At 42.7% G+C, this 19,134-nt stretch overlaps 1 protein-coding gene across 1 annotated transcript in view; it reads right to left on the bottom strand.

Moving 5' to 3' along the window:
- Pygb (glycogen phosphorylase B) overlaps window positions 1-13,017 on the bottom strand; it is a 45,569-nt gene extending 32,552 nt beyond the window's left edge. Inside the window, exon 1 of the mRNA XM_047540416.1 lies at window positions 12,670-13,017. Within this exon, the coding sequence (XP_047396372.1) occupies window positions 12,670-12,912 (243 nt within the window). The 5' untranslated portion in view covers window positions 12,913-13,017. The remainder of the gene's footprint in view (window positions 1-12,669) is intronic.
- Between the last annotated feature and the right edge of the window lie 6,117 nt (window positions 13,018-19,134).

The raw sequence follows: 19,134 nt of genomic DNA, 5'->3' as shown, positions 1-19,134 counted from the left end.
TTCAGTATTCCAAAGATCATCATTTACAAACCACTGTCTGTTCTGCAGGCCAAACCAACTGTATCCCAGGTCACTGTATGTTCTCCAATGAACTCCCCTAAAAACTGGACCGTCCTTTGAATTCTCTTAAAAATCAGTTGTGGGCTGGGGATATAGCTCAGTTGGTAGAGTGCCTGCCTCGCAAGCACTAAGGCCCTGGGTTCAATCCGCAGCACCACCAAAAAAAAAAAAAAAAAAAAAAAAAAAAAATCAGTTGCCATCATTCTAAAACTTGCCTACATCCCCACTTTCCATCCTACGCCCTATGAAAGGGTGTGTAAGTTTCAATTATCTGCCCTTTCCTTATCACACTTTGTATATGACTAATTTTTACCCTGAGCACATTAATATATTTATGCCTATTCTTCTATATAATCTGTCTATTGTCAATTCATCCCAGTGAATCTTCAGAGGGCAAAAAGAAGTCTTTTTCCCTCTGTACACCTATATGCACTCTCTCACATACCAGAGGAAATATGTAAATAAATATGTAAATAAAGGAAATATGTTAATAAAACCCCCACTGAAAACCTAAAGATAGGGAGTGGACTGTGGACTTTACACTGCAAAAAGTTAGAAAGGATTTTGAATGATTTTGTCATAAAGACATGATAAATGTTGGAGGAGACAGATGTTTTTAACCTCATTACACCATGTATACATATACAGAAACATCACACAGTAAAGTGAAAAAAAAAAAAAAAAAAAAAACAGCAGCAGCAGCAAAGGAAAAAGCACCACTGAAGGAAGATACCACAGAATGCAGAATGAGGACAAAGCCAAAACAACCTGGCTCAATAAAAATGAAGGAAAAGGTACAGAAAAGACAATCGGCATAACCTGTGTTCCTGAAAAAAGAAAGTGAGCCAGCATTTGTGTCTTGTCTCAGAGTTTGACGTCAGCAAGGGAGGTGGAAGGGGGTAGGAAGGGGGGGGGGCTTTATCCCAAAACAAAAAGTAAAAATAAAGGTAGGACTGGGGATATACAAGTGAATAAAACATCAAACTGAGTGTGGTGGTGCTTCCCAACAGCTTGGAAGGTTGAGACAAAAGGATCACAAGTTCAAAGCCAGTCTCAGCAACTTAGTGAGACCCTGTTTCAAAATAAGAAAATAAATAAAAAGACTGGGGATGTGGTTCCGAGGTTTAAAAATAAAAATCAGAGTTCAGTCTTTGATGGCCTATTTTTTGTTTTTTTTTTTGAGGCTTTTTGGTGTTTTGTTTTGGGATCATGAGGACTGAATCCATTGGTACTCTACCACTAAACTACATTCCCAGTCCTTTTATTGATTTACTTATTTATCTATCCATCTATCTATTTTTGAGACAGGGTCTTACTACCTTGCCCAGGCTGGCCTCCAAATTTTGATTCTTCTGCCTCAGCCTCCCAAGTAGCTGGTATTATATTATATGCTACTGCACCAGCTGAAAACCTGTTTTTACTTTTTTCAGTCATTTGAATATATGGCTTCTAAATTGCTATCCAAATTCCAACACCCTTTAAATTACGAAAACATTGCAGTGTAATTTACAAGTCCTCACAGTTGCTGTAGGTACAACTGCCATCACCATGACTCACAGTCCATTGCTTCTTGCTGACTTTTCATCACCTTGGACTTTATTTACACTACACTTGAACCAACTTATTATTTTATGGGGTTTCCATAGCACTCTGCCTTCCCACCCACAAAGGAGTCTGTGCATCCTGTCCAGGGTTTATTAACAAATGTGAAAACATACTGGGTCCAGCTATAATTGGCTGCCTGAGAAAATACTGAATTAAGGGTTTACATACAATAATTTCCTTTTTCCTCTGTACAGTATCCCCACTTATCTGAGGGAGATACATCCCAAGATCTCTAATGGAACCACAGACAGTACCAAATGTTACACAAGATTTATTCCTCCTCTGATAATTTTTGGTTAAGTGATGTTCAAAAGGCAAATATGCAAATATTCCAAAATCTGAAAAGCTCTGAAATCTGCAACACTTCTGGTCCCAAGTCATTCAGATAAGGGATGTCAACCTACATTTACTATGTTTTTTCATATATATAATCTATAATAAAATTTAATTTATAAATTAGGCATACTAAAAGATTAACATCAACTAAAAAGAAAATTAATATTACATTTAATAATAAATATATTTTAATGAAAGTTATAGGAATGTGTCCTCTCTCAAAAATATCTTACAGTCCTATAGATTTTAACAACCTTAGCACATAACTTTTTCTTTCCTAAGCCAAGAACTTTCACTTTATCACTTAAAAGAAGCACTTTACTTCTTCTGTTTCACATATCCAAATCCCCAAAATCACTGTTCTTGTGCTTTGAAGCCATTATTGGGTAAAACAAGAGTTACTTAAAAAACAAGCACTGAGAGGGCTAGGGAGATAGCTCAGCTGGTAGAGTGCTTGCCTCGCAATCACAAGGCCCTGAGTTTGATCCCCAGTACCGCAAAAAAAAAAAAAAAAAAAAAAAAAAAGCAAGCACTGAGATACTACCATAATCAATATGATCACTAGGATGGCCACATAGTGACTAGCAGGCAAGCAGTGTATACAGCATGGATACACTGGAGGAAGGGATGACCCACATACTGGGCAAAACAGCAGATTGGTACAAGATTTCAAAACAGTACTCCAAAGACCACACAATTTAACTTATGCCCATTTCGGAATTTTCCATTTAGTATTTTCAGATAACAAACTGTTGAAAGCACAAGCACAGATAAGGGGGGACTAATATATAAACAAGGCCCATTTATCTCCCATTTACCTACTTTTGGAGTTCTCCCTAAGAGATTTTATAAAAAGCTGACTGGTCAGGAATATGATTGAAATGTTTTACATTTTGGTTTTTCCTAAAATTGCTTTTTGCTTTTACATACACACACACACACACACACACACACACACACACACATGTATGTACTGGAGGAGGGATTGATTACTAGGGATTGAACCCAAGGGCACTTAACCACTGAGCCACATCCCCAGCCCTTTTTTACACTGTATTTTGAGACAGAGTCTCAACAAGTTGCTTAAGGCTTAAGTTGCTGACGCTGGCTTTGAACTAGAAATCCTCCTGCCTCAGATGAAATCCTCCCGAGCCTCTAGGATTTCAGATGTGCACCACTGTGCCCACTGTGCACCACTATGCCCAGTCTAAAATGTATATTTTTAAGTTTTTATAGTTTGACCTTCCTGCAAAAATTCTTTCATCTAGCACTGTGAAAAGGTGGAACAGCTCATCACCTAAAAGTATGATTATCTATTTGTAAGGACTGGACATTGAGGCATAAGTGTCCCTAAAGTTGGGGATGTAGCTTAGTGGTAGAAAACTTGCCTAGCATGCACGGTGCCATGAGTTTGATCCCCAGTACCCAAAAAAATTAAAAAATTAAAAAACATACAGCCTAGACTCAAAATCTTTGATTCTCTTTAATCCCCACCCTACCCTAGTCCCCCAGTTGAATGCAGGCATCAAGAGTTCTGCAAGTATCACCTGACAGCCTCCTCTGCAGTACTGCAGAAGGGGCGGCAGCAGCACAGTCCCCAGGAACACCATCCATGCAAGAAAGACTGCATCGGGCCAGCACTAGGCCTGGCACTGTAGCAGGCTTGCTCAGCAAGGAGCCATGAGCCTCAGGGGGCTGCAAGATGTTTTGTTGTTGTTTGGGGTTTTCTGCAATTTGTTTTAATACCTTCCACAGTTCCTCAGTTGTACTGACCTTGTTTTCCCCAATCCTTACAATGGTCCAGAGTGAAAAACATCAAGGAGAAAGACACTTGCTAAAGAAATTAGTCAGGAAAATATACAGCCTTGAACTACACAGGCTGAGGTCCAATCCTGGGTACATGTCCTAACCAGTTGGTGACTAAGGCAAGTGGCCCCTCCGAGAATATTATAACCATTTTGAGGTTTACACAGGGCCAGGCTAGGGTTCACATGGTGATGGTTCCCCTCATCATGCCAGGTTTTCAAGAACAGTTGCAGAGTCTTGTAAATTAGCAGGGTGGTAGTTCTGGAAAATACCATGTGAGGGCACAGGCCTTGTCCCAATAGCAGGCCAGCAAGGTAACTCTTCAGTGGTCCACAGCCATCCAGACACTGCCTCATGTCTCTCCATTCTCTCAACCCCTCTGAAGCCTCCTGGAAAACTGGACAGAGCTTCCCTGCCCAGGAGCACTGGTCAAAGAACTATTTCACCTGCTTCAACCTCAGAATGACAAGCTCCCTTAACCCCTCTGGGCCCAAAGCAGGGGGACTGCACTAGTACCTTTGACCTTGCTTGTATGATCCCTTCCTGTAATATGACTGTAGTGTTCACAAGTGTTAAGTGAACTAGTGAGGCAGCCTTTTTTTTTTTTTTTTTTTTTGCGGTACTGGGGATCAAACTCAGGGCCTTGTGCTTGCAAGGCAAGCACTCTACCCAGCTGAGCTATCTCCCCAGCCCGTGAGGCAGCCTTTTAAAATTTATTTTACTTATTTTATTTTTTGGTTCTGGGCTTTATGCAGACTAGGTAGGTGCCCACTGAGTTACACCTCTGATCCTTGTCTTTTTATTTTTTCACTCAGGCAAATCATAGAAAAGCATAAATGAAGCTCTCTGGCACACACTGGTTAAAATGTGATCAACCCAAATACTATACAACATGTTAATCTTCCAAAGACACCTCAGGAGTTACCTTTAACTCTGTAGAAGTGGAGTTAAATACCAACAGCTGGAGACTTATGCTGCTCTTTACACAACTGAAACTAATGGAACCAGGCCTGTAGAGATCATCAATTTCTTTTCCCTCTCTTGAAAGAAATTTTAATTAGAGTCTTTGTTTAACCGAAGTATCTGAATGCCTTGGTGGAAAAGGAAAGAACTTTCCAACACTTTGGGCAACAAAACAAAGACTTGAGCAACTGCATGCACCAAGATGATGGAGGTTACAGGCAGTCCTTTGATTCTATTCAACTAGCAGTAGCTGAGTGGGCACAGAATGGTTCTCCCAGCAGACTCCCCCTCCCTACCACTCACAGCCCTGTCATGACACAGCAACATGGGTCACTGGCTTAGTTCAGAGGCCAGTGAGCACAGTATTCCAGTCCATGGAGGAGCTCCCTGCCCCACTAGATGCAGTGAAGCCACCTCCCATGGCTGAACCTTTGCCCTCCCACCTCTTTTCAGTGAGTTGAACATGGCCCCAGGCACCACCCTGTCAGAACCACAGCCCAGTTAAAGGAGAGATGTTAGAAGGGGCACAGTCCTCCCACCTGCCAGAGAGCAAGGCTTGTCTTCACCTTCCCTGACCATGTCTATCACATTCCAGAATGTTTTGAGAGGGTCACTGTCAGAACAGTTTTATAAAACCACAACTGCATTAGCTTCCAACCTATGAAGTCACACACACACATTTTTTATTAGAATTAAGTGCCAGGGACATCTGACTCCCATGGCAAACTGGCAGGTTTGTTAGGACACAGGTCTATGCTCAGTCCATTGTGGAAATGTGAAATATTCTTATGGAGTTTCAGAACTTAGAAGGATCTTAGCAGTCACTTGGTTCTGCAGGAGACAAACTTCTTTTGCATTTCTGATATTATTTTCACAATTCACTGTCTTCTGCCTTCCGCGTGGTTAAGCTCTACAAAATGTCAGTAATGGAAGTAATCTTATCCTGACAGATGAGCCAGAGCCTAAACAACTTAAACTAAGTGAACTGAACCATGTCACACTACATTTATCACTAATAAGGTTCTGGTCATCATTTTTAAGCAAAAATGCTTTCATTTTCATTTTAAACTAAGTTCCAAGGCTGAGGAAAAGCACCCTGCTACAACAAAAATTATCACCCCTACTTAACAAGATCAGTTGAAGATGCTGCAAAATAAAGACACTCTACCACCAAGATTCATCCCAGCACCCCTCCCCCTTTTATTTATTTTGGAAGTGGGAATTGAACCAAGGGGCAGAAGTGAGATCAGTTACAGTATTTCATAAAGATACAGATGGTCCTTACAGCCTCTAGGCCCCTATGTATTAGAATTGATTCCTCAGAGAAACAGAACCAACAGCCTGAGTACATGCATGAACACAGAGAGAGGGATTTATTTTAAATAAATCATCACTGGCTCACAAAACTGTGGACGTGCAAGTCCACAATCTGCAAAGCAGGATGGGCCAGCAGATGGAAAATAGGCAAGAGCTGCAGTCCCAATCCAAAAGTGGCTGGCTGGCAAAATTTGTTCCATAAGGCCTTCAGTATCATTAGAGGATGTGTTACTAAATATAAAGACATATATGTTTGGTCTTCCTGGCCAGAGCTCCTAAAACCCTTGTAATATTTTCTTTAAGTGATAAGAGCTATAAAAGTGAAAGGAGTCATTTGTTATTCAGTCACACCTGACTGTGTTAACAGAGGTAACTTTGGCAAGGTCTTAAGGAGTTAGACTGGTTGCCAGGGGAATCAGCTCAGCTCGGGTGATTAGAAGATTGAAATGTTCAGGACTACCCCTCCCCCAAACCTACCCTCCTCTCTGCCCCCCCCCCCCCCCCAGAGAGGAGCTAGAGGTTCAGTTAATCACCATTGGCCCAATGATTTAATTCAAGCTTCCATAAAAATCCTGACAGAAAGGGTCCAGGGAGCTTCCAGGTCAGTAAATATATAGAGGTGTGGAAGGGTGGTGCCTGCAGAGGCAAGGAAGCTCCAAGCCCCTTCCCCATGTACAACTTCCATCTGGCTGTTCCTGGATTGTAACTTTCATAATAAACTAGTAAATGTAAGCAAGGCATTTTCCTGTTCTAGCACACTAACAAATTGAAGAGGGAGGCCCTGACTTGTGACTGGTGTCTAAGTTGGGCAGGCTTGTGGAACTGAGTACTTAACCTGTGGGGTCTGATGTTACCTCCACATAGAGTGTGTCAGAATTGAACTAAATCATAAGATACCCAGTCAGTGTCCATGAAGAACTGGAGAACTAGTTGGTTTGGGAAAAACCCACACATAGAGGCCCACCCATTCTATTAGGAGTAATTTACTTTATTCAAAACCCACTGATTTACTACTGTAGGTCAAAGAGACATCTGCACTCCCATATTTACTGCACTATTCACAGTAGCCAAGATACAGAAAATGTGATGTATATACACAATGGAATATTATTCAGCTATAAAAGGAATAATGTGGGGTAGGAGATGTAGCTCAGTGGTAGAGCATTTGCCTAGTATGCAGGCCCTGCACTGAAAACACAAACACACAAAGAGAGAGCAAAAGAATAAAGTCCTGTCCTTTCCAACAAACTGAACTGGAGGACCTTCTGTTAAATGAAATAAGCCAGGCACAGAAAGACAAACACCACACAATCTCACTCATATGTGGAATCCAAACTTCTCATAGAAGTTGCAAACAGAATATTAGATTCTAGGGAGGAAGAAATGGAGAAAGGCTGATCAATAGGTAGCAGTTTCAGATAGCTAGGTGAAGTAAGTTCTGGTATTCTATTGCACAGTTGGTCAACTAATGACAATACTGTATATTTCCAAAAAGCTAGATGAAAAAACTTTGAATGTTTTCACTATGATGAAATGACATTTGAGAAGATATGCTAACCCTGATTTGAACACCAGTATTTTCAATATTGTAAATATTAATTTGTAATACAGACATGAATTGAAACATCACATGGTACCTCAAAAACATGTATAACTTTTATGTATCAATTCAAAATTTAATTAAAAAAAAGTCCACTGATTTAAGTGTTAATGTCATCCAAAGACACACCCCCCCGCCCCCGCCGCGTCACAGAAACATTCAGAAAAATGTTCATATTTGGGCATTATGTGCCAAGTTGACACATAAAACTAGCTATTATAGTCCATAAGAGCAGAGGCCAGACTGTCTTCTAAGGAAAGTTGTGGTGCACACACATTGGTAGACAAAATGATGGCCTAACTCTCCCTTCAGCTTGGTCTGTGATCAGGGTGAACAGCAACACAAAACAGTTGCCCACCATCAGCTTCAGGTCAGAGAAAATAATTGAGTTATCTGCTGCCAGGGAAGCCTGTCTGTGGAATACAAGGTCAACTTCACACACCCAAGTGGAAACAACAGAATGACTGGGAGTGTTAGAAAGATTCCAGCAGCTGTTCTCACTACTGGCTAGCTAAAACAAAATCCCAGATGTGGGGATTATAACAGGCAGGGCTGCAAAACACTGCCCAGAATTATCTTCTTTTAAAACTCCTGGTTACAGCCAGACCATAAGAGTGATCGTATTCATTTTGATTATTTTCAAAGAAATATTTAAGACAAAAGTTTGGACACCATAGAAGAGCTGCTTTTCCTTAATTGCAATCAGGTCATGAGTTTATGGGAATAAACCATCATAATCTAATCAATCCCTCCACTGCAGGGGTGCCAATGTGGTCAGTTTTACAAAGACCCATGGAAGAAATCATGCACTCACCCATTCTAGATAGGACAGCAAAGATCTATAACTCCAATAACTAGGCATGATCTGTCATTTTCTTTGGTGGCCAGAAATTAAGGTCTATATTTTGTGTCCTAACCTTGTACCTGAATTTAGCTCATTCTCCTTCCCTTACTATCCCACTCCTACTTTCTCTCTGAAGGCTTTTATTAGTTCGAACTTTTTGCATTACACCTTGCTTAAGTATACTCTAATTCTTTATGAAAATAGAATGTCAAAATAAAATTGAAACATTTTATAAGAAAACAAAATTCCAACATGTCAGAATGGCAAGAAATCTCAGAAATAGATTCTCCTCTCATTTAAAAAAGAAAAAAAACTGAGGCCAGACCCACAGTGACAAACTGGTAAAGCCAGGACTGAAATAAGTTTTGGGTCTGGGAAGTATAACTCAGTGCTTGAGTGTTTGCCTAGCACGTACAAAGCCCCACGTTCAATCTTCAATACCACAAAAGAAAAATTTTTTGCATAAGGAGTGCAGACTCAAGTGCAACCCTCCCTCACCACCCAACTCTTCCAGTCCCTGATGGAGTGAAGTCCCAGACACTATAGTTTAGGCCAGATTTCACTCAACCTTGCCAGAGGTTCAGGGAATCCCTGAAATTACTATGTCGCAGAATGAGGCCATTCATGGAGCCAAAGTAACAGGAAATGTCCTCTCAGAGATTCTTTAAATCATGCTGGAAAGATTTCAGAGACACCTTGCACATTAGGTAGCAGACAGCAGCTGTTCTCACTACTGGCTAGCTAAAACAAAATCCCAGATGTGGGGATTAGAAGAGACAGGAAAGGGGGAAAAGAAGACACTCTCAAGAGATAGTGGGTCCTCTCAGAGAACAGAGGGATAGGGTGCCCCTCCTGTTCTCATTTTATTGGGGATTCCAGAGAAGCTTCCTGAGAGTTCCATGTCCACTGCTTGCCTTGTGACTCAGCTGGTTTGCATTAAACTTCTCAAGTCTCCACTGTACATGGTAAACTATTATAATGACATGCTAAATATCCAAGGCAACTCTGGATCACTTCGGCCCACACTGAGCAGTTTTAATTGGAACTTGTTCTTATAGATTTTATGGTGTGAGGGGGGTGCTTCTAATTGTTTTATCTCCCCTGAGTTCTGGAATCTGGTCAGTGTAAAGCTCACAAAAGGAGCTGGGGTTGTAGTTCAGTGGTAGAGTGCTTGCCTTGCACATGTGAGGCACTGATCCCCAGCACCACATAAAACTAAATAAACAAAATAAAGGTATTGTATTCATCTGCAACTAAACATACATATATTAACAAAAAAATCACAGAAGCCACCCCTGCTTCAGGGTAACTTGCAGGGAGAAACCTTTTGGGTCAGCACTTCTACAGATCGGATTGTTTACTGAGGTATGTAGCATGTCCTATTGACTTAATCCAGGCAGGTAAACTGTTTTTTAAAATAAATCATGGGGAGGACGGCATAGTAGGCTTAGTTTATAGAATTTATCCCCATACCTTCATGTTCCCATTGCTCCTATCTGTTACCTCTCAGACTTGATAACTAAGGACTGCCTCTTGCCAAATACAAACCTCTCAATTTAGCCAAATTTTTTGACTTGCTGATTTGCTAGCCAGGATGCTTAAAAAATATTCCTCTGGCCACTCCAAGTTTCTATTATTTCTATTACTAAAAATAAAGCACTAAAAGAGTCATGAAACAATAGATTCAACACTAACTATACTATTTTATGTAATAAAAATAAGTCTCTACCAGTAAAGCAAAAAAGAGATAGAATACAAAATATTTATAGCATTTACAAGGTTACTACTAGGTGGTTAGATTATTTTTTCCTACTGGCTCATCTGTGTTTTCTAATTTTTTTCTCCAATAATCAAAGACAAAAATAATAAATATAAGCATTATATTTTATTAAATACAATGTCATATCACAGTCTGAACTGTGCTGGTACCAGCCCCTGAGGCTATTTCTGGGGCTTGGGGTGTAGCTCTGCAGTTTTTTTTTATTGGAAGCCCATTTCCCCTCATAGGCTCTGGCAAGCTTGATTCTGGCATTACGAGCAAACATGGAATATTTGCAGAGAAAGGAGATGATGAGCTTATTTTCATCATGAATTAACCAGAGAAGCACTTAAATTTCAACTTTCCACTTTAAAATGGACTTTCTATCTAGAACAGGCAAACAAGACTTCCATTTACAGGCTGTGTGGTTTCTTTAAAGAAAAAAGGTTTCCACCTACAGCCACAGACCTCTCACCAGGGAGCAGGAAATGTGTTCTGTTGGAGAAACTAATTCTACTCATGAAGGTCATTTCCTTAATCTCTGAGACCATCACTGGCCTCTCCAGGGTTTTATATGCAAAATCTCTAGTAGGAGCCCTAAGGTGTCATCCAGCTCCTGGGACATGCCCTTGAATGTGCAAGCAAAGCTGTACGTTTGTCATCCACTGCTTGGACAATAAAAATGTTGCATAGCAGAGCTCCCCCACTGGCAGAGAATTCTGGGGGAGCCACTGCCTCTTGGCGAAATTCCCTGGCAGTCATCCTAAGCCCTTGTTGTAATAACCTGTTTTAGTCATTTGGTGCCACTTCTTTCCAAGCTGACTTGCACACTAATTATGAACAGGCTCAACTGGCATTCTAACAGATCTGTCTTTTTTACCATCTGTATTTTAGCGGGGGAATCAATTTGGAAAACCAATCAACCTCACTTTTAGCAATTATTAAATTTATCTTAATGTCCTACAAAAATATCCTACAATACCATCAACGAACTGCCCAGTGTCCAGGTATCTACTGCAAATCAAATCTTTGCAAACTTGCCTCAAGCCTGCTAGTGTCTTTTTCTCAACAATTTTCTCCCTGCCCTTAGTATGGGAAAGACAAAACTCTTCATGGTCAAAAGCAAAAAAAAAAAAAAAAAAAAAGGCAACAGAGGGCTGTCCAAGATTATGATACACCCATCAAACTGAAAATCAAGAAGTATGCATATACTGACTTGGAAAACTGTTTAGGAGTGAAAAAGTTACAAATGTTTATGAATGAAACAGAAAAGCCATAAAACTGTGCAACATACTTTTAAAAATAATGTGTATGTATACTTAGGGATAGTAAAAAATCTGAAAGAACAAAAATCTACATTTCAACATGGTTAAGAATTAACGAGGGCTATCCGTAACTTTCTTTAATGATTTTGTATTTTTCTAACTGCAAATTAATTTTTGCAAAATATAAAAACTAAAAATTACTAACAAACTATGTGAACCCAAGCAAATTTTTCCAAAGTAGCTGTGGTAACATCAAAGACCGAGCCTTCTCCCAGGGCTCCCATCTCTGAGCTTCGGACCCGTCCTGCCTCAAGCAGGAAACAAAATGATTTTCTATTCACCCTCGCCAAGAAAAGCCCCACAATTCCCTGCTGATTACTGACCTCATCCCCTTCCAATCCATAAAACTACCAGGCCTGGTTCCAGTACTCTTTTCTCCTACTCGCTGATGCAGAAAAACAAGAAGAGTGGGGGAGGGGGGCCAGAGGAAGCACCGACCCTGCAGTCAACACGTAAGAGCCCCAATAAAAGCCAGGCGGAAAATTCCACCAAAATTTCCGCCACAGGATCTGCAGGCAACGGCGGACCCCTGCAAGTCGTGGGCTCCTAGTGGAAGGATCTCACGAACTCCGCCCAGTACAAACGAGCTCCAGGCCCCCAACACCTCGACCGCCACGGATTCCAGGCAACAGCCGGAATCTGCCCTGCCTGAAGCCGTGCGGAGGGCAGGAGGACGGTTCGCCGCTGGCTAACCCCCGGAGAAATGTGGTAGGGAAGGAGGGGACCCGCCCAAAACCACCCTGAGAATGCATGGATCAGAGAAGGGCAGCGGGAGATGGGGGCACTGGAGTTGGGTAACGGAAATGGTGGCCCTCAAACTAGACCAATATCCCGCGTGCGACATCGACGCTTACATGGGTCTTCTGGGAAGGGTGCATGGCTTTGCCATCACTTCACAGGAGTAAAGCTTAAGAGACCAGCAAAGGGATGCCCTCTGAGGGGGTGGGGCATCGGCGCGGCAGGAAAAGTATGCCCTGCAGTCGCGGCCCCACCTCACCTGCGCGACTTAGGCAGGTGGTCTCAGCCTCCGGGCGGGGAGGGTGAGCCTCCTCACCTTGGGGTCGCGCTCATAATAGTGCTGCTGCGTGCGGATCCAGCGGCCGACCAGGTGGTCGCGCACAGTGTGAGCCAGCGCGAAGAAGTAGTCGCGGGGCGTGGCCACATTGCGGTCCTTGACCAGCGTGAAGTGCAGATGCCGGTTGAAGCTCTTCCGCACCTCCGCCACGTCGCCCAACCCCGCCAGGCCGCGCACACTGATCTGCTTCCGCCTCTCGCTATCGGTCAGTGGCTTCGCCATCGCGCCGGCCAAAGAGGAAAAGGAGGTGGAAGAGGAGAGCAGAACGGAGACCCTAACACGAAGGATGCTGCAGCAGCTCTGGCTCCAGGGGCTGCGGCGTCTGCAGGCTAGCACGGGCCACGCCTGCGCGCCGCGCGGTGGGCGGGGCCGCGCCACGGGGAGAGGCCTAGGCTGGGGGGGCGGGACACAGGGAGGGACGGGCCTCCGGGGAAGGGAGGGCGGCGCCGAGCCGCGGGGAGAGACCCGGCAGGGCCCGGGACAGGGCTTCCAGGAGGGACTTTAACACAGAGGAGCAGAGGCATCCTGTTTTCTAGATGAGAAAGCTGGCGTATTGGAGGTGACCTGCCTCCCAAGAGCTGAGATTTGCCTCCATGGGTCGAAAGCGAGAGGCGACTGGAGGAAGCTGAAGAACTGCTGCTAGCCCGGCAGTCCAGGAGAGGAGCCCTGCTGCCTCGCACTTTGTTGAGTTTCTGGGGCCCACGGCTGCTCTGGGAGTGATCTGGGTGCTGGAGTGTGGCTGAGGCCTGGCAAACGTTAAGGGAAACAGTACTAGCTCGACAGCCCTCCATGCCTGGTTAGCCCAGTCTCTTGAGTTGAGGCGGGAATTGCTCTGAAAATAACACCTAAGAAAGTAAAAATTTATAAGTCACGCACGCCTGTAATCCCAACTACAGACTGGGGCAGGAGGATATCAAGTTCCAGCCCATTCTGGGCAATTTAGCCAGACCCTGTCTCAAAATAAGAAATAAATAAAAAGGACGGAGTGGGGGGCGGGTTTCAATTTCCAGTAGCCATAAACAAATAAATAAATAAATATTAATTTACATTGAGAATGTATATCTTCCTGCTAATTCAGACCTGGGTGACAAAAACAGACAGTATTGATTGTAACTGAGAGGGAGAGATTATTTTCCCCAAGTCCACACAGAGGATACCATCATGTGTCATCACAACCTCACTGAGAAGCCCTCCTCCCTAAATCACAGACCAGCATTTTGCCCTCTGACATTATAAAGGGAAAAAGGAAACACCCCTTCTTGTTACTGGCAGCCTAACAAAGGGAACCTGCCTGGTCAAATTCACTCACCCACCCACATAAAAAATAGGCAAAGGATGGGAGAAGGAAAAGTGAATTTTATGCAGTTTAATCAAACTGGGGAGAAGCAGCCAGACGCTTCTCCAAAGGTCCCACAGAAGATAGTTCCACAGAAGCAGTTACAATTTACAGAAACGAAAATCAGGTGATATACACGTGTACATTTAGCTGCCAGAAAACATGTCAGTTTTAGCCTCCTTCATACCCATGCAGACCTAGGGATAGTTTCTATTCTCAGCATGAGGAAATTCAGCTCTCTGTTTCATCTGTACAGGGGAGCTCCATCCCTGTGTGTCTCTTCCATCAGCTGCTGGCAGTTGCTCAACACTGTGGTTCCCAAGGAATCAGGGCTGGGTCCACTTTGCAGACCAGACCTGCTGGCCCTTTACAAATAAACTTGTCTCATGTAAACATCACCTAAACTCTATCCTTCCCAAAACTCATTAGATCTCTGCCTTTTCTTTTATTCTTGTTATGTTTTCCCTCATTGCAATGGGTTACAAAATTTACTCTTTGTGGTCTGAGGCTGAAGGGACTGCAAAGTTTCCTGAATGTCACCAAGGTAACAACAGCCCATAAGAGATGTCGCAAAAGTCCAGGTGCAGCTGGCGATATGGCTCAGAATTCAGGGTTCTATCGTAGCACAGAAAAAAGAAAGAAAAAAGTTCAGGTGTTAGTGAAAACTTGGTCCTTTTCCCTGATATTAACCCAATAAGGAGGGCACAGATTTGAGAAAAAAAGTTGAATTGCTTTGCTAACAAAGGAGAAAACAGGGGACCGCTGTCCCAGAGGCTGTGATTCTATCAAGGGGAACAGGGGGCTTTTAGAGAGGTGATTCAAAGGCTACATCTGCATGTTCCATCTGGAGTTGTAATTCACTTGTTAATTTGGGAGATAGTCATTTCTGAGATATATATATATATATATATATATATATATATATATATATATATAATTTTTTAAAAAACGATTGTGCCTCATGACCACAGTACCACACTCTGGGCAATAGATTGCAAGAGGAACTTCAAAAGATAGAAAAAAAAAAAAAAAAGTTACAAAGTCATTTTTCTGGCAGGGCATGGTGGTGCATGCCTGTAATCTCAGTGACTCATTAAGGCAGGAAGATTGCAAGTTCGAGGGCAGCCTCAGCAATTTATCTAGGCCCTAAGCAACTAAGAAGATCCTGTCTCAAGATAAAAAGGACTGGGGAAGCAGCTGGGTGGTAAAGCAACTACCCTCACACACACTAATAAAAAAGTGTTTTCTGCTGTAATGTAATGTAAATTATACTTAAAACCTGGTAAAGACTCAACCATCCAACTGGGCAGGGAATGGGGGAACTGACATCTCTTGATCTAGTTGTAACAGTGATCTACTTTGTGCTTTGACCCTTGCTGCTCTGTCACTTCAATTTATTTTTTTTAATTTATTTATTTATTTTTGGTACTGGGGATTGAACCCAGGGCCTTGTGCTTGTGAGGCACTCTACCAACTGAGCTATATCCCCAGCCCCACTTCAGTTTATTTTTTAAATGGACAAGTTTCTTTCTCTTCCTCTCTGCTCCTCCCTAATCTTTCCCCTTCCCTAGTCTCAGAGGAAACAGGATCACCTTTTTTCCGTATCCTAAGCTGTCCCTGAGTACACACCCACCACAGGAAGGAAGTAATCCAGACTTTGGGTTATGGTACCAGAAGATCTCAGAAATGACTATCTCCCAAATTAACAAGAGAATTACAACTTCAGAGAACACCTGAAATGTAACCTTTGAGTCACTCTTCAAAAAGACCCCCGTAGAGTACACAGATCACTATGTTGCCGAAAGTTTGGTCCTTGTCCCCAATGCCAATCCAATAACAAGGACACGGTTTTGAGTAAAAGGAAAAAGGTTTGTTGCTTCGCTACCAAAGGAAAAACAAGAGACCCTATCCTAGAGGCTGTGATTCTGACCATCATCAGGAACAGGGTGCTTTTAAAGAGGTGATTCAAAGGCTACATTCCACATATTCTCTCATTCAAGTACAATGCATATGCTAATAAATTTGTTTTTCTTCTGGTGATCTGTCTTTGGCTTATGTAATTCACAGAATCCCTACCTGGAGAACCAACATAGATAAAGGCAAAGACTGTTCCTCCCCTTCAAAACCTACAGGTGGATTCAAACCACAGGTGGGGAGTATGGTCAAAGGATAGGTCAGCTGTGATGAGAATCTGGCGCTTATCTTCTATCTTAACATTATAGGGCTTCAGAATATACCAATGGAAAGATGCCGGGCTCTGCTTTCATTTTATATAAAGCTGGAAAGTAGATTTGCACATCCAAGCAAAAAGCTTTGAGTAAAATCTATTTTCCTACCACTTTGACTCCAAATTTTCTGGAACCTCTCCAGAATGATGGCCTAACTTCTTCCCTCCTGGGGCAGAATCTTTTCCCACCCAGTAGTACACTACTTTCCTGGTAGCCTGGGCTCAGCTGTGACCAGGCCAGGGGACCTGCACATCTTGGAGTTGAGGGAAGATCATGAGACAACCCTAGTCACAAAGTGGCTCTTCTCCTTTTAGAAGATCATTTGATTTTTGTTTATTTATTTATTTATTTATTTATTTATTTATTTATTTATTTGTTGTTGTTGCAGTACCAGGGATAGAACCCAGGGGTGCTCTATCCATAAGCTATATCCCCAGCCCTTTTTGTTTTTATTTTGAGGTAAGGTCTCACTACATTGCCCAGACTGGCCTCGAACTTGTTACCCTCTGCCTCAGGTCCCTAATTTTCTGGAATTACAGGTATGTGTCATCATGCCCCTCTGGAAGAACTATTTTTAAAAATTCATTTATTAAAAAGGGATGACAGGTCAACCTGTGCATAGAGCACTTGTCTAGCATGCAGGAAAACCTGGGTTACATCTCCAGCACTGTAAAATAAACAAATGAATAAAAAATAATAAAGGGATGGATGTTGGTCCAGTTTTAGTTACTGTTGTGGCAAGCTATTTTGTGTTGTTTGAGATAATAAGTTACCTTGGCAGTTCTTTTAAACCAATATGCAAGTGTCTATCTGCAGCTAGTTCCCTTCCTCAAAAACAGGTAAAGCTGGGCGCAGTGGCGCATGCCTATAATCCCAGCAGCTCGGGAGGTTGAGGCAGGAAGATGAAAGCCAGCCTCAGCAAAAGTGAGGCACTAAGCAACTCAGTGAGAACCTGTCTCTAAATAAAATACAAAATAGGACTGGGATGTGGCTCAGTGGTTGAGTACCCTTGAATTCATTCCCCAGTACTCCACCTCCCACCCACCCCTGCAAAAAAAAAAAAAAAAAAAAAAAAATGAAAACAGATACATGGAAGGCAATGCTGTGGAATTGGAAGGATCTGATTTCTACAGAAAACAGATACATTTGGTCTGATAGGCTTAAGCTTCTTGAAGATCTAGAGTGTCCCATACATAACAGGGGTTCAAAAAATACTTGTTGCCCGAAGAAATGGTGCATGCCTATAATCCCAGTGATTTGGGAGACTGAGACAGGAGAATCATAGGTTTGAGAATAGCCTCAGCAATTTAGTGAGACCCTGTCTCAAAATAAAACATAAAGGGAGTGGGGGGATGTAGGTCAATGGTAAAATACTCTTGGATTCAATCTTCAGTACCAAAAAAAAAAGTTAAATGAGTGGCTTGGGGACATCACCAGTCCTAGGTGAGAAGGGCAGGTACAGAGGGCTAAGACTGTGGGATCCTGGCAACCGTGCTGGCTGCTCTGTGTTAGTCAATTAAGTGTTTTCAAATGAACACAGACCAGGTCTTTCAGGAAATGGGAGTTACATAATGAATGCATTATTTTTGAGAGGTTGGTAATTATAAAGCTTGGTAGAACAAAGACCACCAGCTGGAATGACATGGCAGAGTTGGCTCCCTCCCTCCACTGGGGTATGTAAACAGATACTCCTAGTGACATAAATGAATTCTAGCACATTCGTGTTAAAAAGAAATAATAACCCAAGGGACCAGAGTGATAAATGGGAGTGGGGAAGAAGGAAGGAAACTCCTCTCCATAGAAAGACACCAAATAAATGCCAGAGTAGATGCTAGCAGTTTTGAGCAAAGGCTGTAATAGAATATCCATTTAGGGCATTCATGCAGGCAGCATATATCACCCCAGAGACCTCATTACCTTTAAAGGGGAAAGGTGCTTTATAATGGAAAGATATGCCAGACCCCAACCTCGTGAAGTGCTCCAAACTGACATCACCAACAAGGGATAAACCTAAACTGTGTGCCTCAGTGCACCTAGAAAAAAAGAATGTCATTTATGTATTGTAATATAATGTAAGATAGTAATGTAGTAAAGCTGCCTAGGACCCAGCCTACAAAGTGCAGGTACCACCTAAGGCAGTTTCCCAAATTACTGATAAGAACTCCCCATAGGGCTGCTGGATGTGATGGCACACACCTGTAATCCCAGCTACTAAGGAGGCTGAGGCCAGCCTGGGCAACTTAGAAAAACCCAGACTCAAAAATAAAATTTTGAAAGAGCTGGGAGTGTAACTCAGTGGTAGAGCACCTATCCTACCCGGCCTGTGCCAGGCTCTGGGTTCAGTCCCTAACAACACACACACACACACACACACACACACACACACACACACACTCACACCATCATAAGGCTTGTTACAAGCACTTTTCCCAAACTCTTAAGTCCCAAATTCCAACTGCTAAGGGGCACCTCCAGGGGATTCTTCTTATTGTGCTAATTTGAGAATCTCTGCCCTCCTCTCCAACCCACAAACCTTTCTAATTGAGAGTGGGAGTAGTTCTAGTAGGAATGCTATTAAATGCCTGATGGAAAAGCCAAGCAGGCATAGTGGTGCATGCCAGTAATCACAACTACTTGGAGAGGATTACAAGTTCAAGGCCAGTCTTAGTAATGTTGTATGGACTTCCACAGTATATGGTTCCCACACTGGGACTTCTGGTGTTAGGAGTGGGACACCATCTCAGGCTCAGCTGGGCTTTAAGGCCAAACCTGTAACATAGACCTAAGGACCACTACTTCTGAAATGATTGTGCCTCTGCACCCCATCAACCCTGTTCTTGTGAGATGGGGCTTGGGTGAAATGGGCATCTAGACAATCAG

The sequence above is a fragment of the Sciurus carolinensis genome, chromosome 2 (genome assembly GCF_902686445.1).
Source record: "Sciurus carolinensis chromosome 2, mSciCar1.2, whole genome shotgun sequence".
In the NCBI taxonomy this organism is placed as follows: Eukaryota; Metazoa; Chordata; class Mammalia; order Rodentia; family Sciuridae; genus Sciurus; species Sciurus carolinensis.
The sequence above is the reverse complement of the archived record's forward strand: the minus strand, read 5'-3'. Positions and strand labels throughout refer to the sequence as shown.